Below are 27,560 nucleotides of genomic sequence, written 5' to 3' on the forward strand. Positions count from 1 at the left end.
ACTTATTGCCCCCACTGGAGCCTGTGCATTGGGGTTTACCCCGTGGACGAGGGTGGCCTCCCTCCGCCTTTGGTTGGGGGGAAGGGTCCTGACTGTTGTTTGTGCGTATGCGCCGAACAGCAGTTTGGAGTATCCACCCTTTTTGGAGTCTCTGAGGGGTTGCTAGAGGGCATACCTTCTGGGATTCCCTCGTTTTGCTGGGAGACTTCAATGCTCACGTGGGCAATGACAGTGAGACCTGGAAGGGCGTGATTGGGAGGAATGGCCCCGATCTGAACCCGAGCAGTGTTTTGTTATTGGACTTCTGTGCTCGCCACGGATTGTCCATAACGAACACCATGTTCAAGCATAAGGGTGTTCATATGTGCACTTGGCACCAGGACACCCTAGGCCTCAGGTCGATGATCGACTTTGTGGTCGTGTCGCCGGACTTGCGCCATATGTCTTGGACACTCGGGTGAAGAGAGGGGCGGAGCTGTCAACTGATCACCACCTGGTGGTGAGTTGGCTTCGATGGTGGGGGAAGATGCCGGTCAGACCTGGTAGGCCCAAACGTGTTGTGAGGGTCTGCTGGGAACGGCTGGCAGAGTCCCCTGTCAGAAGTAGCTTCAACTCCCACCTCCGCAGAACTTCAACCACGCCCCGAGGGAGGTGGGGACATTGAGTCCAATGGGCCATGTTCCGTGCCTCTATTGTTGAGGCGGCTGACCGGAGCTGTGGCCGCAAGGTGGTCGGTGCCTGTCGTGGCGGGAATCCCCAACCCGTTGGTGGACACCGGCGTGAGGGATGCCGTCAAGCTGAAGAAGGAGTCCTATAGGACTTTTTGTCCTGTGGGTCTCTGGAGGCAGCTGATAGGTACCGCAGGCCAAGCGAACGCGGCTTCGTTGTTGCTGAGGCAAAACTTCGGGCATGGGAGGAGTTTGGAGAGGCCATGGAGAACGACTTTGGACGGCTTGAGGAGATTCTGGTCCACCGTCCGCGCCTCAGGAGGGGAAGCAGTGCAGTGTCAACACCGTATATGGTGGGGATGGTGCGCTGCTGACCTCACTTCGACGTTAGGGTCGGTGGGAGGAGTACTTCAAGACCTCCTCAATCCCACTAACATGCCTTCCACGAGGAAGCAGAGCCTGGGGACTCTGAGGTGGGCTCTCCCATCTCTGGGACTGAAGTCACCGAGGTGGTCAAAAACTCCTTGGTGGCAGGGCCCCGGGTGGATGAGATACGCCGGAGTTCCTTAAGGCTCTGGATGTTGTAGGACTGTCTTGGTTGACACGCCTCTGCAACATCGCATGGACATCGGGACAGTGCCTCTGGATTGGCAGACCGGGGTGGTGGTCCCCTCTTTAAAAGGGGACCGGAGGGTGTGTTCCAACTATAGAGGGATCACACTCCTCAGCCTCCCTGGAAAAGTCTATTCGGGGTTCTGGAGAGGAGGGTCCGTCGGATAGTCAACCTCGGATTCAGGAGGAACAGTGTGGTTTTCGTCCCTGGTCGCTGAACAGTGGACCAGCTCTTCACCCTTAGCAGAGTCCTGGAGGGTGCATGGGAGTTTGCCCGACCGGTCTACATGTGTTTTGTGGACTTGGAAAAGGCATTCGACCGTGTCCCTCGGGAATCCTGTGGGGGTGCTCGGGAGTATGGGGTACCGGACCCCTGATAAGAGCTGTTCGGTCTCTGTACAACCGTGTCAGAGCTTGGTCCGCATTGCCGCAGTAAGTCGAGCCCGCTTCCAGTGAGAGTTGGACTCGCCAGGGCTGCCCTTTGTCACCGATTCTGTTCATAACTTTTATGGACAGAATTTCTAGGCGCAGCCAGGGTGTTGAAGGGGTCCGGTTTGGTGGACTCAGGATTGGGTCACTGCTTTTGCAGATGATGTTGTCCTGTTTGCTTCATCAGGCCGTGATCTTCAGCTCTCTGGATCGGTTCGCAGCTGAGTGTGAAGCGGCTGGGATGAGAATCAGCACCTCCAAATCCGAGCATGGTCCTCAGCCGGAAAAGGGTGGAGTGCCCTCTCAGGGTTGGGGGAGAGATCCTGCCCCAAGTGGAGGAGTTCAAGTATCTCGGGGTCTTGTTCACGAGTGAGGGAAGAATGGAGCGTGAGATCGACAGGCGGATCGGTGCGGCATCCGCAGTAATGCGGGCTCTGCATCGGTCTGTCGTGGTGAAAAAAGAGCTGAGCCGTAAGGCAAAGCTCTCAATTTACCAGTCGATCTACCTCCTACCCTCACCTATGGTCATGAGCTATGGGTAGTGACCAAAGAACGAGATCGCAATACAAGCGGCTGAAATGAGTTTCCTCCGCAGGGTGTCTGGGCTTTCCCTTAAAGATAGAGTGAGAAGCTCAGTCATTCGGGAGGGGCTCAGAGTAGAGCCGCTGCTCCTCCGCATCGAGAGGAGTCAGATGAGGTGGCTCGGGCATCTGATCAGGATGCCTCCTGGACGCCTCCCTGGTGAGGTGTTCCGGGCACGTCCAACCGGGAGGAGGCCCCGGGGAAGACCCAGGACACGCTGGAGGGACTATGTCTCCGGCTGGCCTGGGAACGCCTTTGGGATTCTCCCGAAGAGCTGGAAGAAGTGGCCGGGAGAGGGAAGTCTGGGCCTCTCTGCTTAAGCTGCTGCCCCCGCGACCCGACCTCGGATAAGCGGAAGAGAATGGATGGATGGATGGATGGACCCCTCTTATTTGTTTAGCAAGTATAACATACAATTTTATTTATAGTTGTCAAATTGTACATTACTTACTGCCTAACCTGCAACAAGTTCAAGGAAATGGTTATTAAATTTCAAAAATGCTTTCTTTTTCACTTTTGAGATTCCCTTTATGAAAAGTCGTGAAAAGTAACATCACTGCACACATATACTCTTATTTTATGTTTATTTTTTATCTCCTGATGTGAACATATATGTCATCAACCCATTCAAAACATTGAAAGTGTATTTTTTCAATGAAATCTTATTTTGCTTATCTTTTAAATGCTGTTGAAATCATTACTTGAACTGATTTAATAACAATAATAGCAGAAATATAGTGAAAGTTTTTCCATGCATGTACTGCATTTCTACAAGCATAACATTTACATTAAATATTGAACTGTTATAACAACATCTCAGATTTTTCAATTAATAAGCAATATGCAAAACCTGAGTAGTTCCCTGTAAGCTTAAACTGGGAAGATGTAATTTAGAAACATATGTAGGAATAAACATATTTTGGCAACCCGAGACTGCTTAATGAATGAAACACTTCTAATATCTGGCTACTAAATAATAATTGAAGTTACAAACACTCAGTACATATACACATGGGTAGAAAATGCAAACTCCATAAAACACTGACCATGCTTGCATTCAAACCTAAAGTCATCAAATGGTGTATAATAATAATAATAATTATACATTTCATTTTTATAGCACCTTTCGAATGGTCAAAGGGCTTCGTAAATAGTCAAGGGAATACAAAATAAATAAAATCAAAGATAACATTAATAATACAGGATACGAACTAATATCTAACACTAATAAATATTTAAATTTGGAATTAGATTAAGAAACAAGCTGGAAAAAAGAAGAAAGCCTTGAAAAAAATAACACAATTTTTATGTACTTACATGTAGGAATATAAATATTGTTGAGGAAATCACTCACAGTGATTGTAATATCTGTGTTTATATGGTTGCTACAATGAATAGAATTCCAAAGTCTGGAAAGTGTTAGGGAAATATTTTTGGGGTGTGTTATAGACCACCCAATGCAGACAGCAATTTCAATGCAAATCTTTTTAGTAATATTAAAAAGGCTAGTTTACAGGGGGATATTATAGTCATGGGGGACTTTTTAACTACCCAAATATTAACTGGGATAACCTTGCAAATAGTGGATCACAAGAGCAGAGGTTTTTAGAAGCACTGTAATCAGTTACTGTTTTTAACACAGTATAACTGAGTACAAATGTCGGGGGTTTGGTTAAGCCTATCTGTATTTATTATTTGTAATAATTTAGGATAGAACTCAGGGTTCTGAGGTGAGTGGACTGCTAGGGTAAAGTGACCACAATATACTACTATACTCTAGTGCTTTGGAAGAGTGCAGATGCAAAGACTAAAAGTGTTAAGTTTAACTTTGGTAGGGAAAAGTCTAAGAAGGAAAGACTGGTATAAGCTTTTAGTTGAAGAGACAGTCAAGGAGCAGTGGAGCAGTGCAGCAGGTTTAAAAACATTTTACATATAATGTAGGACAGGTACAAAACTAAATATGGAATTTGTGGGAAATTTATAAAACTCTGCAGTAGGTTAGTAAAGAGTTGAAAAAGAAGCTGCAAAGGAAAAAGTCAAGGAGGAAATGAAGTGCATCAGAAATATTAAGGGGAATTTTAATATACCTACAGTGAAATAGAAGTTCTAAGCTTGCATTTTTCTGAGATCTTCACATTTGATGAAGGTAGATCATAATAGAGGTAAAATGGACTACTAAGGAGGTACTGAGTGACCTTGAAATTGTAGAGGAAGAAGTACTACTTAGATTAAAAGGACTGAAATCAAGTAAACCACAAGGGACCTCATGTATAACGCTGTGTGTAGAATTCACACTAAAACATAGTGTACGGACAAAACTGTAAATGTGTATACACACAAAAAATTCCAGATGCATAAAACTGCATACGCCAAGTTCCACACACTTCCCCTTTATAAATCCCAATGAACGTGAAATTTAAGACACATGCATGTGCCTACAACCCCACCCCAACTCATCCCTGAATTTCAGATTATTTGAATATACTAATCAATATATATAGCTCCAGTGTTTTGTAAAAAGGCAATGGCAAAAGCACATGGAAAAAAGAAGAATATCAGTGAATGTGAAGTGTAGGCAAGGAAAAACATACTATTTGTTGGCTTAGGCAACAAAAGGAAGTTGATGGAGTGATACAGCATTGAGGAGACACTCGAAAGCTCAAGTTCAGAAAGTGGCACAGAGCCTGAAATAAAACAGAAGTCGTCAGATATTAAAGTCACCATGAAGAGGCGAGTTGCAACCCACCATCTGTTTATTCTGTTTTAGACATTATTACAAAAGCTGACCCCCATGATGGTGTTGCTGTGCCCAGCACATCTTCGGGCTCTGGCTGCACACACACCTCTGTCTTGGAAATTGATGGGCAACCATCTTGCTGTGTGCTGATGGATGCTGTTCTGGAGTCACAAAATACAGTACTGGATGTTATAAGACACGTGGCCAATGAATTAAGGAACATAATGGATGTACTATGTGATATGTCTTCTTGGATGACGCAGAGGTAAGAACTGCCTTATAATCAAATGGTTACAGATTTGAGTCCGGGCGCTCTGTGTTTTGAGTAGTGAGCTGCTATTATTATTACTATAATATAATAAAAACATGCATTTGATTTGAGTCTGTAACACCCGGTTGGGTATGCCTTTTCTCTGAAAGTGTCTTTACATTGTAGCATCAGCACTGAGTGCCACAATGGACGGATTCTCTCCTCTTCATATGGCTCTTTGAGGTCACTCACTCTCTTTAAAAGGACTGCTTGCCTTTTGCCGTGCTAGTTGGAAAAAGCACATGCAACTGTTAGAGTTGCCATTTTTATAAGTTCTCCTACTATAATTGATGTAATGCCACCTCATTCTTTTGGTGATTCATTCCTGGCTGCTGTAATTTGTTCAGCACCATTGCAATAGCAATATGCAAACAGTTGATGGCTCCAATTATATCTGGAACTCCGGACGTTGCTGCAAATTGTACTTTAATGTTTCCCAGTTCAACCACAGTATAAGAAAATCGTACATACGGTATCTGGATGATACGTTAATAATACCAACATATACAGCTGGCATGGTGCAACTCAGTGATGTCCGTGAAATACCTGATTGTCAAGTAGTTCATGTTGAAAAGCTCCTGTGGCTAAAAACCTGAGAATAGACAGAACTTGCAAAGGACAATGTACAGCACAATTCCTCAAAGTTTGCCTTTGTAAAGCCTACACAAGTTCAGCACACTGCTCCAAGAGGCTAGCTCTTGGAAATCAACATCGACTCAGAAGTCTGTCGTCATCTTCATCTATACAGTGGTGTGAAAAACTATTTGCCCCTTCCTGATTTCTTATTCTTTTGCATGTTTGTCACACAAAATGTTTCTGATCATCAAACACATTTAACCATTAGTCAAATATAACACAAGTAAACACAAAATGCAGTTTTTAAATGATGGTTTTATTATTTAGGAGAAAAAATCCAAACCTACATGGCCCTGTGTGAAAAAGTAATTGCCCCCTGAACCTAATAACTGGTTGGGCCACCCTTAGCAGCAATAACTGCAATCAAGCGTTTGCAATAACTTGCAATGAGTCTTTACAGCTCTGGAGGAATTTTGGCCCACTCATCTTTGCAGAATTGTTGTAATTAAGCTTTATTTGAGGGTTTTCTAGCATGAACCGCCTTTTTAAGGTCATGCCATAGCATCTCAATTGGATTCAGGTCAGGACTTTGACTAGGCCACTCCAAAGTCTTCATTTTGTTTTTCTTCAGCCATTCAGAGGTGGATTTGCTGGTGTGTCTTGGGTCATTGTCCTGTTGCAGCACCCAAGATCGCTTCAGCTTGAGTTAACGAAAAGATGGCCGGACATTCTCCTTCAGGATTTTTTGGTAGACAGTAGAATTCATGGTTCCATCTATCACAGCAAGCCTTCCAGGCCCTGAAGCAGCAAAACAACCCCAGACCATCACACTACCACCACCATATTTTACTGTTGGTATGATGTTCTTTTTCTGAAATGCTGTGTTCCTTTTACGCCAGATGTAATGGGACATTTGCCTTCCAAAAAGTTCAACTTTTGTCTCATCAGTCCACAAGGTATTTTCCCAAAAGTCTTGGCAATCATTGAGATGTTTCTTAGCAAAATTGAGACGAACCCTAATGTTCTTTTGCTTAACAGTGGTTTGCGTCTTGGAAATCTGCCATGCAGGCCGTTTTTGCCCAGTCTCTTTCTTATGGTGGAGTCGTGAACACTGACCTTAATTTAGGCAAGTGAGGCCTGCAGTTCTTTAGACGTTGTCCTGGGGTCTTTTGTGACCTCTCGGATGAGTCGTCTCTGCGCTTGGGGTAATATTGGTCGGTCGGCCGCCACTCCTGGGAAGGTTCACCACTGTTCCATGTTTTGCCATTTGTGGATAATGGCTCTCACTGTGGTTCGCTGGAGTCCCAAAGCTTTAGAAATGGCTTTATAACCTTTACCAGACTGATAGATCTCAATTACTTCTGTTCTCATTTGTTCCTGAATTTCTTTGGATCTTGGCATGATGTCTAGCTTTTGAGGTGCTTTTGGTCTACTTCTCTGTGTCAGGCAGCTCCTATTTAAGTGATTTCTTGATTGAAACAGGTGTGGCAGTAATCAGGCCTGGGGTGGCTACGGAAATTGAACTCAGGTGTGAATCACCACAGTTAGGTTATTTTTTAACAAGAGGGCAATTACATTTTCACACAGGGCCATGTAGGTTTGGATTTTTTTTTCTCCCTAAATAATAAAAACCATAATTTAAAAACTGCATTTTGTGTTTACTTGTGTTATATTTGACTAATGGTTAAATGTGTTTGATGATCAGAAACATTTTGTGTGACAAACATGCAAAAGAATAAGAAATCAGGAAGGGGGCAAATAGTTTTTCACACCACTGTAAATACGCGCTGTCTTCTAATTCTTCCTTTTGTGATTTCTTCTAACAATGCTAAAGCAGCTATGGTAGTTGGAAAAGTTTGGCCATTTCATGCACCATTGTATTGTTACAGAATGATTACAATCAAGTGAATTAAATCTGTAAATGATATTCAACTAATTTTGGTGTATTTTATAAATCTAGCGTCACTGTTGCGAATCTGAACAAAGGGAGACCACACAGAAACAGTAGCACTGCTTTGATGCTGGGTGCCGCCAGTTAGCAAAACCTAGCAGAAAATAGCATACATACAGTGTAAAGGTGATGTGAAAATGTGCAAGGCTGTACACCAAGTTTAGTTTTTACACATCTCAAAGTGTGCATGGAAACCAGCATACGCAATATTTCTGTGCACATGTACTGTTTATATATGAGGCCCCAAGACCAGATAATATTTACCCTAGAGTTCTTAAGGAGGTTAGTGAGTACATATAAAAACCATCGATGCATATTTTTAGGAAGTTACTGCACAATAGGGAAATTCTGACAGGAAAATTTAAATATTATCCCATCATATAAAAACGGTGACCAGGCAGATCCAAGCAACTACAGACCAGTAAGCTTAACATGCATCACAGGTAAATTAATGAAAGGAACTATTAGGGATAAGACTGAACAAACACATGGCAAGAACAGTTTTATTTAGCAGTCAGCATGGCTTCAGAAGAGAGTGGGCATGTTTTACTAACATGTTGGAGGCTTCAAAAGGATATGATCAAAGTGGAGAATATAATATTACTTATCTTGACTTTCAGAAAGCATTTGATAAGGTGCCACATGAGAGGGTAGGCATCAAACCAAAGGAAGAAGAAATTTAGGGTGTTTGTAGATTGATGCAAAATTGGCTCAGACACAGGAAGCAGACAGTTATGGTGTAAGGTAAGGGACCCTATCAGAATTGGCTGACGTTAAGAGTGGTGTTCCACAGGGGTCAGTGCTAGGGCTGCTGTTTTTTAAATATATATAAATAATATGAATATGAATATAGGTAACAAACTGGGTAATTTGGCAGAAGATACCAAGCTATACTATATTGCCAAAAGTATTGGGACGTCTGCCTTTACACACACATGAACTATAATGATATCCCATTATTAATACATAGGCTTTAATACGGAGTTGTCCCACTGGTTGCAGCTATAACAACTTCAGCTCTTCTGGGAAGGCTTTCCACAAGGTTTAGGAGTGTGTTTATGGGAATTTTTGACCATTCTTCCAGGAGAGCATTTGTGAGTTCAGGCACTGATGTGGGATGAGAATGCCTGGCTTGCAGTCTCCACTCTAATTCATCCCAAAGGTGTTGTGTCAGGTTGAAGACAGGGCTCTGTGCAGGCCAGTCAAGTTCCTCCACACCAAACTCACTCATCCATTTCTTTATAGACCTTGGTTTGTGCACTGGTGCGCAGTCATGTTGGAGGAAAGGGGCTATCCCTAAACTGTTCCCACAACGTTGGGAGTATGAAATTGTCCAAAATGGCTTTGTATGCTGAAACATTAAGAGTTCCTTTCACTGGAACTAAGGGTCAAAGCCCAACCCCTGAAAAACAACCCCAAACCATAATCCCCCCTCCACCAAACTTTACACTTGGCACAATGCAGTCATGCAAGTAACCTTCTCCTGGCAACTGCCAAACCCAGACTTGTCCATCGGATTGCCAGGTAGAGAAGCATAATTCGTCACTCCAGCGGACACTTCTCCACTGCTCTAGAGTTCAGAGGTGGTGTGCTTTACACCTCTGTATTCAATGCTTTGCATTACACTTGATGATTTAATGCATGGATGCAGCTGCTTGGCAATGGAAACCCAGAATTACAAGTTTTTTCGTAGGCTTCAGGGATCCTAGTGTTAAAGTCCAAAAATTCGAAATGGCATGTCATAATTGAAACCGCTGGCTTGTTCTATTTTTTGAAGTCACTCAGCAGGATCTCTACTGTGTGCTGATGCTTTGCACTTTTTACTATATAAAAATGATAGAAACATCTTGTAGAAATAAATCTTTCATTATTATTATTATTTCATAGAGTCTCCTCTGTTATGGGTCAGGCTCCTTCAAGGTTTGTTTTTACTCTCACCACGCCACGTGGCTAATTATTATGCATGCATAAGGCTTCTCTTATATTGATGCGGATCCTGAAGATCGACCTGCACATTTGACTACAAGCACAGATAACTCATCCCACAAAGTTTGTAATACAAATGATCTGCATTATATACGTGGCGGGAGGTCCCATCAATGTTGGCTATTACAGCTCCAGAGGACATCAAACTGCCCTTGCAAAGCATTATGTAGTGCTGATATAAAAAGAAAAAAAAAATCCTAAACCAGCTGAATTATCAGTAAATAATTCAATGAACAAGGGTGAACGCAAATGCAGCAAATTTGCTTATCAACACTAATAACAAAATCCACTCACGCTCCATATGCTCAAGGCATACAATTATTTAACTCAAAATTATATATCGAGCACATCTGTCTCGTCTAAAACTCTCCAAAATGTTTCCAGGGCAAGATCCAACCTGCGAATGCTGCAATCAAGTCCCAGCCTCACTGGGTCACATGTTCTGGGCCTGCACCAAATTAAAATTAACAATTTTGAATTACCTTTCAGACAGCCTTGGTCTCACAATCCCTCCTAACCCATTAACAGCTGTGTTTGGGGTTCTTCCAGATGGGTTTAAAGTGGAGAAAGACAAACAAACTGTGATTGCATTCACTACACTTTTGGCACGCAGACTTATTCTGCTAAACTGGAAGAACCCAAACTCTCCTCTTTTAAGTGAGTGGGAAACCGATGTTTTATACTATTTGAAATTGGAAAAAATCAAATACTCAGTTAGAGGATCTGTACAGACTTTTTTCAAAACATGGAAGGATCTAATCAGTAATATTTTAAAATAAGCTCTTAAAGCACAGAGGAAACAATTATTTCTGTATTTCTTTGTCTTCGACATTCATCTCTATTGGCTTATCAAACTTATTAATTTAGGTATGTTTACAAGCCTTAAATTTTATGCCGTTTGCCTCGCTCTCTCTCTCAGGGGTAGAGGTCGACTTGCTCTTAATTTTACTTTTTATAAAAATTGATTGATTTGTATGGAATGATTGCAATAAAATTAATACACTTAAAAAAAATGTATAACTGCACAATTTTAAGTAATATTTAATAAATATCCCAGAAACTACGCACTTATATATACATCATGCATGGAGACCAAAATCAAAATTAAAATTACAGAAACATTTTTGCTTTTCTTTTCTCGTCTTTGATTTTTTATAGTTTTTTTCTTTCATTTTTATTTTACTTTTAGTTAACAAAGTTATAATTTTTTTCATTAATGACATAGTCCGTTTTAGTTGACAGAAGTAACACTGTGCCACTGGTCCGCCATCATTCAGACAGTTCACTTTCATTTTCTTAGGCACAGAGATAGATAACTGTTGTCCCACTGAATAGGGTTGGGACCACAGATTCTCTCAGTGAAATATTAAAGATGTCATTGCAGACTTTAGCAAATTGTTTGCTACAGGTTTTTAAAACACACCCTATTCTATCCAGATTGGATGCCTTATGGACATTAAGATATTTAAAAGACCCCCTTACTTTTTGTTTAGAAATAAAAGAGGATTAATAATGTGGTGCTACAGAAAATTAAATTGCGAGCTGCTTGTTATTGGGATCACAGTGGGTATAGAAGTTATTAAGGTCATTGGTGAAAGATAAGTAGATGAGATTGGTTTAGGCCTTACTTTGTAGTCCAAAACAATCTCTAGTCTTTGCCAGCATTTACACAAAAAAATTGCTCAATTTTTTCAATTGCCTCAACTTTACTCCTCTGCTAATGTTTATCAACTTTGACTTCTTTTCTGAGTTTGTATATGCATTTCTTATATGTTTCCATATTAAGTTTTAAAAAATCATTGCTGCATGCCTGCAGTAAATTGTTGATGTCAGTAGTGATCCACTGTTTATTAGGAAATATGTGGAATTTTTTTGTAGACCCAATTGATCACACATTTTTTGATAAATACTGCTATGACATTTGCATACTCATCCTGATCTGATGAGGAGTCTGTAAACTGATCCCATTTTACACAATCAAAGCTATTAATGCTACTAATATTTAGATTAATTCCTTTAATTTGCTTTGAAGTCCCCATCAGTGATAAATAATCTGTTGTAAGGGATGGCGGGGAGTCTGGACACTTTTAGTCAGCAAGGAAGGGGAGAAGGCTTGCACAGTGGGGTTTGGATTCCCCTACTATGTTGGGCTATGTTGGGAGGAGTGAAGGTGGAAGGAGACAGAAAGAGAAAGCAGAAAAGAAGTGTGCTTATTGTGCTTATAGTACTGTGCTTGGTGCTGCATAGGTGGGAAATGATTTGTGAAATTTTTCTTACTGAAATAAAGCCTTGTTTGTTTTGCTGAACTTTTATCCATGTCTGTTTGTGTTGGATTTGGGGAGCTGGTGTGCCCCCAGGTAGCCACAAGTGAAGTAGTCCGCAGGATTCCTGGCCGTCTGCCACACTGTCAGGATGTAAACATTAATATTCTGTAATAATGTTATACAGATCATGTTTACTTGAGGGGACATATAAACAACAACTCCAAAATGACAAGAGAATGTATGATATTTAATGTTGCTTAATTAATTAACTTTCTATAAAGATTATTTTGAATCTAATTCCATGTTTACTCTGCTACATGTAATATGTACAAGACAATAAACTTGACAACTAGAAAAGGAAAAATAAATTATGAAAAAACAAATATCTCAATACTTATTATGCATTAAGTTTTTAAAAAATTCTTATTCAAGCCTGTGTCACTGGAAAGGAATCAATCAGAATCTTGCCCTTGTCTGTTTCACATCCTTACATAGTGAACCTTGTCATGAACTCAGGGCTCTCTGATTCAGAAACAATTGCTTACTCAGGTTTGTTTAAGGGAATTGTCATTTTTCCACTGAGAATGCAAGCCTCTTGACTTCTACTGTTACTGGAAGGTAATCCTATTGCTCAGCCCAGGATCCCACTCACTGCAGTCGCCTCTCCACTAAGCAATCTTAGATGAGCCCCCAAATATCACTGGCAAAAACTGTTCTGGGTCTCACAGTTCTATTTCATACCTTTAGATGAAGATGATGGCAACAAGCCCTTGGCCTTCAAGTTAGAAGCAAATGACTAAAAAGTGTAGAAGGCAGAACCCTTGACTTCTATTGTAATCGAGAAGATATCATACTACACATGAACCAGCTGTTTAAGTCATTCTTTATGACGTATAATTTCTCAATAGTACATAGTAAACAGCTATCTGTTATGATTTGGGTTCATTTGAACTTTTCTTCTCATTTTTCTGAACTTTTTTTCAGACATTTATATTTTTCCATGACATCATTAGGTCAGCAGCATAAAGGTCAGTTCTGTGCCTTTCCTGGTTCTCATGTGTGTTTTATTTCTTAAGAATTCACAGTTTAGATCCTTTTGTTTTGCTTTCTCTACAGTACTACACTTTTCCTAAGTTATTCGGTTTAACTGACATTCAGTTTGGGCAGTACTGAGGCAGCACTGCTGCCTTGCAATAAGAAGACCTGGATTCACGTCCTGGGTCCAACAGGTGTTGAGTTTGCAAGTTCTCTCAGTGTCTGTGTGGTTTTCATCTGATTGCTACAGTTTCCTCCCACTGTCCAAAGACATGCAGGTTAGGTGAATTGGCTCTAGTGTGTGTTTGGTGTGTGTGTTTGTCCTGTAATGGACACCCTGTCCAGGGATTCGTTCCTACCTTGCATCCTATGCTAGCTGCGATAGAATCCAGCCCCCCAACCCTGACGTCCCTGGTCTGGTTTAAGCAGGTTATAAAATTACATGACTTCCAGTTTCAACTTGTACATGCTTATTTGATGTTTCATCTTCCGGTCCCAAATGAACTCAAACTGCCTTGTGGTCTCCCTAGGTTGGACACAAGGGAAAAAAGAAAAGTAATTAAAAATATTCTTGACCATCAGCTTGTGGTCATTGGTTTTAGTCATCCTTCTAGTCTGTATGCTGACTGAGGCTGATTTGAGACTAGTGGTATTTCTGCTTTAAAGGCCAGTGGGACAGATGTTGAACAAATTAATAATAAGCTTCCCCCAATAAGTTAAATTATAACTAATAAGTTTATAACAACCCTCAACTTTGGAATCTAAAGCATTTTCTCCTATTTGTCTATCATAAGCTCAATGTAATTACTTATCTAGAAAAGTATTGTTTTTTTGCTTGATGTGAAATTGAGTTTGTGCAGTGTGCTTACACAGCTGTTTCCAGTTGATGAGGCTGGACCAACTGGCCCCAAAGTGTTGTAGGTTTACCTTTAGGTGCTGGTGTGTCATCATCAGGATTAAAATGACGAAGTCATGTTTTTTTTTCCATTTGAGCATTTGCAAGTCAATTTAAGCTTTTCTCAGTTAAGGCTATGTGGCACACATCTAAAACAAGGTACTAAAAGTCCAGTACAACAACCATTACATGTAGCAACAGTAATCAGAATAAAAAGAAAGAAGATCAATATCAGGAATACATTGTTCACAAGACATTACGCTGCTTCTTAATTTTTACCCACTCTACAGGATGTCTGAGCTAAATTATAAAAAGCCACCAAGGAAAAATACATGTATTTTTTCAGGTTCGTGGAAACAAGGCCAGCAGTATGATGCTACTATTTCAAGGAAGCACAGAAACCTGATGTGGAAAGAACAGATATGCATTTAGAAAATTGACCAGCAAACAGATACCTGCACTATGGTTAGCACTGCTAATGGATGTGCAGTACGTAGTTCATGTTGTTTATGTTCTGCCCATGTTATTGTGGCTTGTCCTTTTTCACCTCAAAGCCATTAAATTCAAAAGTTGAGGTTTTTCCTGTTTCAGTTTATGTATTTTATAGCCAATAGATTGTCCTGATCAATGGCTAGAAGGCTCTCATTTTACTTACTGTAAATCTATATTGTGATATTTGGTCAGATGATGAAGATGTCAGAGGGGTTTAACAATTTGATATGAATTGGGACAGACCAGGTACCAGTATGTCATTGTTTGATTGACATTTTGTGATGTTATAGTTGCCTGAACTTGCATGCCTCTCTACAGATAATTAGTTGGAAAGATTCATGTAAACATTGTAGGAAATGTAGAAACATGTAGGAAAATTGTGATATGCCCCAACCAGACTTATCATGTCAAAAATGCCTCTGTTTGGGACCAATACTCCAGCTGATCTTAAAAAAAAGTGTCTGCATCTTTATTGTTGTGGTACCTCAAACAAGGACGTTCAAAACAATATCCTGGAAATGTTTCTGTAAAAGGTCAGTGGACATGCATAAGATAAACGTTAAATAACATAAATGATAAATAAGATACTTAAACATGCAGTAACTCAAGACTCTTACCTTTGCCCTTGGTCCAGGTCCATAACTTGTGAACCTATACTGCCATTCTGGTAGACCCAAGTGAGTAATCATAATTCGATAATAGGCCGTAAATGAATCCGTGAGGAAATGCCAGTAAAGTGCTCTATCTAGGAACCACACTTCACATTGCTTAGCTAACACCCCTGTAAAAGAAAGCATTGGGACAGTGATTTGGTTACCAGAAAGAAATGTCTTTCAGATAAAAATACAATTTTAAATAACAAAGGCAATACTATTGTGATAAAATCTCATCCCAACCAGTAAATACATATAACCCATCCCTGTCAAGATCCCCTTGCTATTGGTAAACGATAATAAACACTAATGCAAAGTTGTAAGTACAACTGCTGAAGTACAATAATAGAGTGTTTTAATCATATTAATAAAGCAGTCTCCAAAACCCACAGACCATAAATAGTCCCAATTTAGCAGGCCAAAAGCTGTCTTAGCATCTAAAGACAAAACTGCAGCAGGAGATTCCAAATTAGGAGCAGACATAATGACATGGAGCAATCTGTGTAAAATATCTGAGGACATTGTGGAACATGACGCGGACACAGACAGGTGGACAAGGCGGACTTTAAATCACCCCACACCCGTTTATTATACAATCCCATATTTACAATAGTGCTCCACAAACCCCTATAAGTCCCCAAAAGTCTTGGCCACAACGCAACATCTTTCTTCAGGCCGCCACCGCTCCTCTCCACTGAGACCTTGTCCTCTTCTCTCCTGACTCCAGTCATCATATGGAGGGAGGCGGCCCCTTTTATACATGCATGGATGGGCTCCAGGTGCTTCCCGACACTCCTCTGCCGACACTCCCCTGTGTCTTCTTCCCCCCAGCACTTCCACCACACCTGGGTGCAGGTCCAAGGCTCTCCAGGCACTGGGGCGCCCCCTGGCGGTGACCACGGGCCCCTACAGGGTTGAGATTCCAAGCCCTATACCCGTGGCTCCCAACGCAACCAGGGTGGTCGCCCCCTTGTGGTCTGGAGGAAGCGCAAGCCCTCCTCCGGTCCTCTTGGGTGTCCTGGCTGGGTACCACCCCTAGCCGAATGTGACAGTACCCCCCCACAAACTGAGACACCTAGGGGCCAGCGGCCCGTCCCGCGAGGGCAGGTCTTCTTCGGCGGGAAGCCGACATGCTCCAGTCCAGGGCCCGGTCCAGCAAAACATAAAACAGAACAAGGGGTGGAGACGTTGCCCTGACACTGCAACTTGGCATCTCTCTTAAATAGCCTTAAATAGGGGCAACGCACCCCCCCTCTGACCGGCACCCCGGTGCTTGCAATCTCAGCCCTTCTTTCGAGACCTCCGTGTCCCCCGAGCTGGGACATTGGACAGGACCGCACACGCCCCTGTCAACTCAGCCGGCTGTGGGGTTTCCCTCTGCCCCCGCAGAGGGCGGCCCTTCTCTGGACATCAGCGTCCTGCCTCACGTCCTCCCTTATCGGAGGAACTGGCATTCTTCCCTCGATTCCTCCTTTTCCTCTGGGACACCGTGACGGTCTGGGTCTGCCTATGGCAAAAGCACAGCCCCTGATCCGTCTGTATCACTGCAGAACGATGTGAGGCCACAGCTGGCTCGGGGAGGAGGGCACTAGGACCCGAGGCACACATCAGCCCGCGTCCTACCAGCCCCCTCGCTGTCTCTCCCCTCGCCACGTGCGCAGCACCCGCCGCCACGTCCACTGTCAGAGATCCCTTTACTTGGTTCCGTTCACGAGTGTCACGGGCCTTTTGGTGGGACCTCCTGCATGCTTTATGGGGTCGGCTTTACTCACCTTCCCCGCGGTACCTCTCCGGCCGAAGGATCCAGCATCGCGCCATTCCGTCCACGTACACAGCGGCTGCACCGCCACGACTGCCTTTCTCTCCAGCTTCTGCAACTCAGCACAGAGGGCATTAAGCACCTGTGAAAGCTGCTGCTCTGCAGGCTGATGGCAGACCTCCAGCTCACACAGAGCAGCCGGCAAAGACAGGAAGTTAGCTGACGGTGAGCTTACCTGTCCGTCAGCAACACACGCTTCCTGCTTCCTGTGAGGCACTTCCCAATTGGGTCCTTCCCTGGCCCGTGATGGACATTCCTTGGTCCCTCCTCTCTATAGTCATCGGCGGGCACGCAAGACACACCATCCAATCCCGTGCCTGTCTCAGGGAGGGACTTCCGGTCCGCTGCCATCTTGCTTCTCATCTTCCTGGTGCAGTGGCGTGTTTGGGCTTGCTCGAGCTGCAGTGGCTCCCTCTCTGCAGCTCCCACAGCTGCTGCCGAGCTGCCAGAGCCCCGTGAACCGCCATGTGCCTGCCACCGACACGGGCCGGTTGCTGGTGAGCAGGGAACTTACCTCCCGGATCCCATCTGTCCGAGGAAACGTCATCGGTGTGGCCTCACTAGGCAACATGCTGTCCCGGGCGCCTCCAGCGATGGCACGCTTATCGGAGCCTGCTGCACTCCCCCAAGCCGTTGTCGTTCTTCCGCACCAGGTTAGAATCATCCCTCTGCGGTCCAGTAGCGGTCTGTTGGGCGACTCTCTGTTTTGGGGCTGCAAGCACTCCGCCCTTGCGGCAGGACCGCCTGATGCTCTGGGCCGTCCACAAAATATTTATTTTGGGGTCCCTGCCTTGGAGGCAGAGAGCCCCACCTTGGGTGCCACTGTGTAACATGACCCGGACACAGACAGGCAGACACGTTTAAATCACCCCACACACATTCATTATACCATCTCATATTTACAATAGTGCTCCACAAACCCCTATAAGTCCAGAAAGTCCTGGCCACAACGCAATGCCTTCCTTTCTTCAGGCCGCCACCGCTCCTCTCCACCGAGACCTTGTCCTTTTCTCTCCTGACTCTAGCCATCATATGGAGGGAGGCGGCCCCTTTCATACATGCCCGGATGGGCTCCAGGTGCTTCCCGACATTCCTCCACCGACACTCCCCTGTGTGGCAGAAGGGCCAGCTGCGCACCCGGAAGCACTCCGGGTGTCCCCGGTCTTCTCCAAGTTTGGCGGAAGTGCTGAGGTCCAGGGCTCTCCAGGCACCGGGGCGCCCCCTGGCGTTGACCACAGACCCCTACAGGGTTGAGCTTCCAAGTCCTGCACTCGTGGTACACAATGCAACCAGGACGGTCGTCCCCTCGTGGTTTGGAGGAGACACAAGCCCTCCTCCGGCCCTCTCAGGTGTCCTGCCTGGGTACCACCCCCAGCCGCATGTCACAACATGTAATATTAATGAAGCTAGCTTAGTCTGTGTTGACAGATTTATGAATAACCATGAATAGCTAAAATTTTACACAATAATGTCAGTATTTATAAGGGTTTGTGGTCTATAATTCTTACATTATGTAAGGTTTTTGTTCTGTTTATGCAGTAGGGTAATCACTGCAATATTCAAGCTAGGATGGAGCTGAGAGTAATTAATGGATGACTAAAGCATTTGAAGTGAAAAATTAGTTGCTTCAAAATGTTAATAATGGTTCTAGTGGTATCCCGTCAATATAAGGGGCTTTTCTCATAGTCATAGTGTGTAATGCTAAGTCTAATTCCTTAAGAGAAATTAGGGTATCAATTACAGCAAGGAAGCAAGTAAGTAAGTATAACAAGAAAGGCTTCCTGTTCTTAGATGCCAAAGATATCAAGTTCAGATTAAAAAAAATCTTCATGGGTTGAAATATTCTCCAAGGGAAACAATTTAGAGCAGCAGGACCAAAAATTACAGTTTAATTCTTTAAGACTTTGTGAAATACATCCTTTATTTTTTTTAATGGAAGAAACTATACCAGATAACTCAGATTTCCAAAAAAGAAAAGCAAGGTAATGTCCAGGACATTTAGATTTAGAAAAAACTTTTGTGGGTGGCATGGTGGCGCAGTGGGCAGCATTGCTGCCTCGCAGTCAGGAGACCCGGGTTCGCTTCCCGGGTCCTCCCTGCGTGGAGTTTGCATTTTCTCCCTGTGTCTGCGTGGGTTTCCTCCAGGCACTCCGGTTTCCTCTCATAGTCCAATGGCATGCAGGTTAGGTGCATTGCCGGTTTCTAAATTGTCCCTAGTGTGTGCTTGGTGTGTGGGTGGGTGTGTGTGTGTGCACGCCCTGCGGTGGGCTGGTGCCCTGCCCGGGGTTTGTTTCCTGCCTTGCACCCTGTGTTGGCTGGAGTTGGCTCTGGCAGATCCCCGTGACCCTGTAGTTGGGATATGGCGGGATGGATAAACTTTTGTTCTATTTCTATATAACTGAAAATCAGCCTGATTATTCTGGAAAGAGTTCAATTCACTTTTAATGGGATTAATAAAGTATCTATCTATCTATAACAAATTTGTAATTTAAATTTAGGGTCATCCATTAGAGGAAGTGATGGTTCCAAAACGGTTTACTTTCAAGTGCATAAATATTTTTTTTTACTATGGTTTGGTTAACATGACAGAGACTGAGAGCATGTGCTGATATCATGTTGCCGCACCCATCACATGACAAAATACCTGGATTGGGACCCGAGTCCAAGGAGTGACACCTCAGCACCACATTGGAACAGGGTTAGGTTTTTGACAGTGGCTGGAGTAAAATGAGGGGCAAAATAAATTAAATTATTTTCTAAAGGAATCCCTTAACTACCTCTCAGGCAGTTGAAGGATCTGAAACAGAATATCTTTTTATTAAAACAAATTCTTCTGATCGTTTTTCAACCAAGTTGTGTTGAATCTCTATTTAAGGACTCACAGGAGAATCTGAGAAAGACATAAATCAGTCACATTTTTGAGAAATACAGAGATAGCCCATTATAAATTGTGAATTACATCAATATAAGAAGAAAGATAATTCTTTTAAGGAGAGATTAATGAGACAATAACAGTTGATTAGGTTGAAGTCACTAAAAAACTGTCTAAGTACTGGTGGAATACAGTTTAAATTAAGGGAAAGGAATCAAGGATTTAATAACAGCGTCAGCATCCATATCCAGGTACAACGAGTAATGTAAGATTTACAGCAAATCCACAATAAGTTCTGAAAAGAAGTTCAAGATAGACTTGCTGTTCTGGAAGATGGATGCAGAAGGAATAATATTAAAATCGTCTAAAGGTCTACCTGAGTATCGTGAAAGTCCAAACCCAGTGAAATTCGTAGCTGAACTATTCTCAGAAATAATTGGAGTGGACTTTAAATCAGACACCAAGATAACAGCAACTTATCGCATATGGGGATCAAATACCTCTAAACCTAGGACTTTTTCTGTGTGTTTCGAAAAATCACAATTAACATAATGTATCACTTCTGAGACAGAAACAAGAAATTATATTTGAAAATAGTCACATTCACATTTTCCCTTATTTCTCACCCTTAACAGCTGCTAAATGTTCTGCTTTTTACAACATTAGACAGCGCTTGCGGAAAGCTGATATCAGATACAGTCTCTTGAATCCTGCCAAACTGAAAGTGGATATTTAAGACAAGCATTACATCTTTACTACTATGGAAGAAGCAGAAAAAGAGTTAAGAAAGCTGATTCTGACACTTTTTTGAAATACGATCCTGAGTCGCAACCTGTCATGGCACGGCAAACAACATATTACCGGCTGTCTGATCTGCTTGCAGTGATACTGGTACCGTAATTATACATCCTTTTCCCTTCTCGGCCACGTTCAGTTTATGTTTCAATTGTAATTATATGCATATATGTATGTATGTGTGGAAGAAATTAAATAACTTTTTTTTTTCTTTTCTAAAGGAGATTGTTTAACATCATACCCTTGGTTTATTGTTATTGTTATTATTGTATTAGGGTTTACTATGCTTATCCAGGCATATTTTATAACACCATTCCCTGGGTTTACTATCTTACTATTTCAAGACTGTTGAAGATTATATGTTATGCTTATAGTATAGTATTTAGACTGTATCGGCGTTCCAGAACCCCCCGCGATAGGTGAAAATCCACGAAGTACAAACCATATGTTTGTATGGTTATTTTTATATATTTTAAGCCCTTAGAAACTCTCCCACACTGTTTATAAATATTTTCCGCACAGTTATACAGTATTCTCTCGTTTATCGCGGTTAATCTGCTCCAGACAGATAAATGAATTTCCACGAAGTAGGATTCTTTATTTATAAATCTAATATTCTCACAGTTAGAGCATAGAAAACCTGTTTACGACCTTCTAAATATGTTTTTTAACATTATTAGTGCCCTCTAGACATGAAATAACACCCTTTAGTAAAAAAAGTTTAAACTGTGCTCCATGACAAGACAAAGATGACAGTTCTTTCTCACAATTAAAAGAGTGCAAACATATCTTCCCCTCCGAAGGAGTGCCGTCAGGAGCACAGAATGTCAGAGAGAGAGAAATGTAAACAATCAAAAATCAATAGGGCTGTTGGGCTTTTAAGTATACGAAGCGCCCGCGTTAAAGCAGCCGCAATGAAGGGATCAATGTGAAGGTAGTCTTTCAGCATTTTTTACAGGAGCGTCCGTATCTTTTAAGCAAACAGCCTCTGTGCAAACAGCCCCTCTGCTCACAACAGGAGCAGAGAATGTCAGAGAGAGTGAGAGAGACAGAGAAAAGCAAACAATCAAAAATCAATACGGGCTGTTAGAGCTTTGAAGTGTGCGAAGCACCGTGCAGAAAGCATATCGTATATCATTGAGGAGTTTTATGTAATACGTAATACGTGCTCTGATTGGGTAGCTTCTCAGCCATCTGCCAATAGCGTCCCTTGTATGAAATCAACTGGGCAAACAAACTGAGGAAGCATGTACCATAAATTAAAAGACCCATTGTCCGCAGAAATCCGCGAACCAGCAAAAAATCTGTGATATATATTTAGATATGCTTACATTTAAAATCCGCGATGGAGTGAAGCCACGAAAGTCGCGCTTATATAGCGAGGATCACTGTAGATATCTCAAGTTTAATCCTCATACACCACTGCTGGGGGCTTGTTTTGGATGTGCTCTGTCTCCAGGTATGTCAGAGCACTGGGACTTTGTGAAGTGTGGTCCAGCCTCAAGTGGGGAGGCAAAATGGGGTGGCAGGGGGACTAGGAGAGGAGAGAAAGAGAGCAAGCTATCTTTAATCTATCCTTTTACTCATTATAATTATAAATACCAATGTAACAACAGGCAATAACTCCTGGGAAAATTTAAAATTTAGGTCAAAGCTGTCTCACTTTCAGTTAAGACTACAAAATGACATCAAAAATTCAGAATCAATGTCTCCATGACCAGACAGTTAACTTTGTGAGCAGGAATTTTAAAGTCCTGAATCATGAATTAAAGAGAAATAAAGTATTCTCCCAACTAACAGGTCTAAACACTAAAATAGTATTTTTACAGGAGACCCATTTATTAAGCAAGGATCAGTTCCGGTTGCAAAAAGACTGGACTGGCCAAATATTCCATTCCAGCTTTGCAAAGAAAACTAGAGGTGTGGGGATTCTTATACATAGAACAGTCTCATTTTCATTTATAGTATCTGGGGCAATATCTGATCCTGAAGGGAGATATGTGATTGTCATGGGTAATTTATTTAACTGTAAAGTGATTTTAATAAATGTTTATGTACCCAATGCAAATGATAAGGAATTCATGCAAAATGTATTTGCATCCATTTCCAATGTGAACACTCATAAAATTATAATGGCTGGGGACTTTAATCAGGTTTTAAATCCAGACTTAGATTGGTCTCCTGTCACACAGGTGATGACATCTAACACTGAAAAGACAATTACACAGTTTGTAACTGATTACAACTTATCAGACCTCTGGAGATTTCTAAACCTAAACCCAAACTCAAGAGCATATTGCTTCTACTCACCAGTACATCATTTCTACTCAAGAATTGATTATTTCTTTGGAGATAACAATTTCTTGCCTACAATTAAATCTTGCAAGTATGACACTATGGTTATTTCTGACCATGACCCTTTGATCTTAGAGCTAAAATCATTATGCCCCACATACTCATCTCGCAGATGGCGTCTTAACCCACTTTTATTAGCAGACGTGAACAGTACAGAATTTATATCCAAACAAATCATTTTTTTCTAGAGGCAAATACATCCTCAGAGGTCTCTGCAGGAATACTCTGGGAAACCCTGAAGGCCTTCTTAAGAGGACAGATTATCTCATATCTCTCCCACAGAAATAAATTGGAAACCAAGAAGGTATCAGAGCTAATCAATGAAATTACTAGAATAGACCAAGAACATGCCAGCTGTCCAAGTGAGGCTCTTCATAGGAAAAGGCAGACTCTGCATTCAGAACTCAACCTCTTGACAACTAAAGAAACACAACAACTCATTTTTAAATCAAGACTTCATTACTATGAACATGGAGAGAAAGCTACACAGAAAGCTCAACAAATCCACAAACAAGAAGTTCGCAATGCAATCCCAGCAATCACCAACACAAACGGAGACAAAATCATTGACCATAAAAATATAATGCACACATTTAGAGACTACTATAAATCCTTATATTCTACTGAGCTTAAAGAAGACAAGAAACAATATAGTGCATTTCTGGATGCATTACAGACAACACAAATTGATACTCTCATTGCAGAGGAATTGGATAAACCTCTGGCGCTATCAGAATTACTAGATGCTATAAAGTCACTTCAGAGTGGGAAAGCAGCAGGCCCCCGATGGCTGAATTTTATAAGAAATTCTCCACTCAGCTAGCTCCACTCTTACTATCAACTTCCACAGAAGTTATAGACAATAAAATTCTTAGTCTTTCCTAAACAAAATAAGAACTTACTACAATGTGCAAAATACAGACCAGTTTCACTTCTGAATAATGACGTTAAGATACTCTCCAATGTCGTAGCTAGAAGGATGGAGGAAGTGCTGCCTTCCATAATATAACAAGATCAAACTTGATTTATTAAAGACTGATACTTAACTTTCAATCTTCGACACCTGCTTAATAAAATATATTCAGTTGCAAAGTCAAACACCCCAGAGACATTATTATCATTGAATGCAGAAAAAGCATTTGATATGATTGAATGGAACTACCTTTTCACTACATTGGAGAAATTTGGGTTTGGCCCAAACATTTGTGCATGTATCAAACTACTGTATACCAATCCAGAAGCTTCAGTTTGTATTAACAACATTAATTCAGACTACTTTAAACTAGAATGTGGCACCAGACAAGGATGTCCCTTGTTACCTCTACATTTTGCAATCGTCATTGAGCCACTGGCAGTTCACTACAGAAATGGTTATGAGGTAAAAGGGATTATCAGAGAAGGACTTGAACAGAAAATTTCTCTATATGCAGATGATATGGTACTGTATATATCAGATCCACAAAATACTGTGCCTGCAGTCCTAACAGCACTTATAGAATTTAAAATTTGACTGAAAGTGTGCTCTTTTCAGTAAATTCTCAAGCACACAATATTAGATGGGACACCTTCCCTTTTATCATCGCAGATTAGTTTAAATACCTAGGGGTAAACATCACAAGTAGACATAAAGCTCTTTAGCAACACAATTTTGTTGTCTGTATGGAAAAAATTAAGGAAGACTTGCATAAATGGTCAACCCTTCATCTCACTTTAGTTGGAAGAATTAACATTAAGATGAATATCCTTCCCAAGCTTCTGTTTTTATTTCAAAACATTCCAATATACATCAATAAATCGTTTTTTAAGAAATTAGACTCAACCATAACCTCATTTATTTGGAATTCATATCATACACGTATCCAATGACCGACACTACAAAGACCTAAAGTGGAAGGCGGCATGGCTCTACCTAACGTTCAATTTTATTACTGGGCAGCAAATATACAAGCTATAAAAATCTACACAGGCTTGGTTGGCAATAGAAATAAAATCCTGAAATACTTCTTTATATTCTTTGTTTTGTACCTCAATAAATGCAACTTATCGCCAATATACTAACAAACCAATTGTGCTTCACTCACTCAGAATATGTAGGAATGTAGGTAGCACTTAAAGATAAAGAAGCTTTTATCTGTGGCACCTCTGCACGAGAACCACCTTTTTCCACAATCTCAAACATATGCAGTTTTCAATGTCTAGAAAACATTTGGGATTAAATCATTTTGAGATCTGTACATAGACAACATATTTGCATCCTATGAATAATTACATTCCAAATTTAACTTTCCAGCAACACATTTCTTTCACTGCCTTCAAATCAGAAACTTTGTTAAACAGAACCTGCCCAATTTTCCTTACCTCCCACCTACCTCAATGCCAGAAAAAATATTGATCAGTCTTGTGGACCCAGACAGCATTTCTGCAATATATAAAACCATTTTACAGTCCCTCCCTTTCAATGATCCAAGAGGACAGTGGGAAAAGGATCTCTCACTCAATATTTCAGAAAAGGAGTGGAAGGTAGCAATACAGAGAATCCACTCAAGCTCCATATGCTCAAAGCATACAATTATACAACTCAAAATTACATATCAAGCACATCTGTCTCGCTTAAATTTGTCTAAAAGGTTTTCAGGGCAAGATCCAACCTGTGAAAGTTGCAATCAAGTTCCAGCCTCACTAGGCCACATGTTCTGGACCTGCTCCAAATTAACATCATTCTGAACCAAAATCTTTAAATGCCTTTCAGACAGCCTTGGTGTCACAATCCCTCCTAACCCATTAACAGCTGTGTTTGGTGTACTCTCAGATGGGCTTAAAATGGAGAAGGACAAACAAACTTTAATTGCCTTTACCACACTATTGGCACGTATATCTATCTTGCTCAGCTGGAAGAATCCTAACTCTCCTATTCTAAGTCAATGGGCAACTGATGTTATATACTATTTGAAACTGGAAAAAATCTAATTGTAACTTAGAGGATCTGTGCAGAACTTTTTCAAAACCTGGCAGGATCTAATCAATAACATTTTAGAATAAGCTTTTAAAGCACTCATTATTGACTTATTAATTCATCGATTTACTTATTTTTATTAGCTTTAAATTGTACTCTGCTGGCTTAGCTCTCTTTCTTAGGGTTGGAGGTTGATTTGAATTCGATCTTATTTTTGTAAAAATTGATTTATTTGTATGGAATCTTGTGTGATTTCAATAAAATCAATAAAATACATTAAAAAAAAAAAAGTTCAAGTCAAATGGGGTAGGAACATACCATGAAATTAAAGCAATATCCGTTCCACAATGCTCCATGAGAATACAGTGGTGTGCAAAAGTATTCAGTCCCCTTGAAAGTCATGACAAAAGATTTGTACACATATTTATCCAGTCATTATTTTTAATATGAACTCTTATGCTGTAACAATACATTTACAAAGTCAAAATAAAACATTTCCTGAAGATATTTAACTGAAGAAGAAAAATTCAAAAGATAGTGCTCGCATAAGTATTTAAAGTTTTGTGCTTTGGAAGCTCCAGGTTTGCACAAATGACAAACTAATCACAAACAACACAAAGGTGACAGTCATTTGACCATAATTAAACATAATTAGGTAGTACTTGGAGTCTTTGGATATAAAAAGCACCCTTTCTAAGGAACATAGTCTTCATTTGACAATCACTGCAAAAATGAAGACAAAGGAATATTTTGCTGGAATGAGAAACAGTAAGGTTCATCACGGCACCCAGGCTCTTACTGGAACAGGCCTTCCCTCAAATCTAAACATCACTGCAAAACATCGACTAGTAAAAGGGGCTTCTAAAAATCCAACTGTCACTCTCAGAAGTCTACAATGATGTTTAACTGAAAACTGAAACTGGAGTGAAGGTACTTGGGTCCACAATTTCAAGAGCTTTCCATAAAACAGGCTTCTACGGGACAGGCTTCTCCTTAAGAAGGTCTACATAAAATAATGTATGGTATTTGCTAGAAAGCATGAGAAAGACCGTGTTAAGATTTGGGAGAATGTTTTATGGTCAGATGAGAAAAAAAATAGAATTTTCTGGCCAGACTTCAAAGAGGTATGTGTGGTGTAAAACTAATACTGCCCATGCCTCAAGAAACACCATACCTATATTGAAATATGGTGATGGCGGCATCATGTTATGTGGATGCTTTTCATGTGCTGGGACTGGGAATCTTGTCAGAGTTGAAGAGACAATGGATAGACAAAAATAGTGCACAATATTGCAGAACTTGTTCCAGTCTGCTATGAACATATGATGCGGGAGAAGATTCATCTTTGAACATAACAATGACCCTAAGCATAAGGCCAAAGCAACACTGAAATGGCTCAAAAACAGAAATGTGAATGTTTTGGGATGGCCAGGTCAAAGTCCTGATCTTAACCCTACAGAGAATCTGTGGCACTATTTGAAAACTGCTGTCCAGAGGCACCATCCCACCAACCTAGAGGATCTTTATAAATTCTGCCAAGAAGAATGGGGAAAAATCACTCCTGAAAAATGTCTAA

At 41.3% G+C, this 27,560-nt stretch overlaps 1 protein-coding gene across 1 annotated transcript in view; it reads right to left on the bottom strand.

The window, feature by feature from the left end:
• Positions 1-27,560, bottom strand: part of tpgs2 (tubulin polyglutamylase complex subunit 2) — a 163,271-nt gene that overhangs the window by 3,352 nt on the left and 132,359 nt on the right. The window contains exon 6 of the mRNA XM_039759110.1: positions 15,155-15,318. Coding sequence (XP_039615044.1) covers positions 15,155-15,318 — 164 coding nt within the window. The remainder of the gene's footprint in view (positions 1-15,154; positions 15,319-27,560) is intronic.

Source organism: Polypterus senegalus, chromosome 7, assembly GCF_016835505.1.
Source record: "Polypterus senegalus isolate Bchr_013 chromosome 7, ASM1683550v1, whole genome shotgun sequence".
Taxonomy (NCBI): domain Eukaryota; kingdom Metazoa; phylum Chordata; class Cladistia; order Polypteriformes; family Polypteridae; genus Polypterus; species Polypterus senegalus.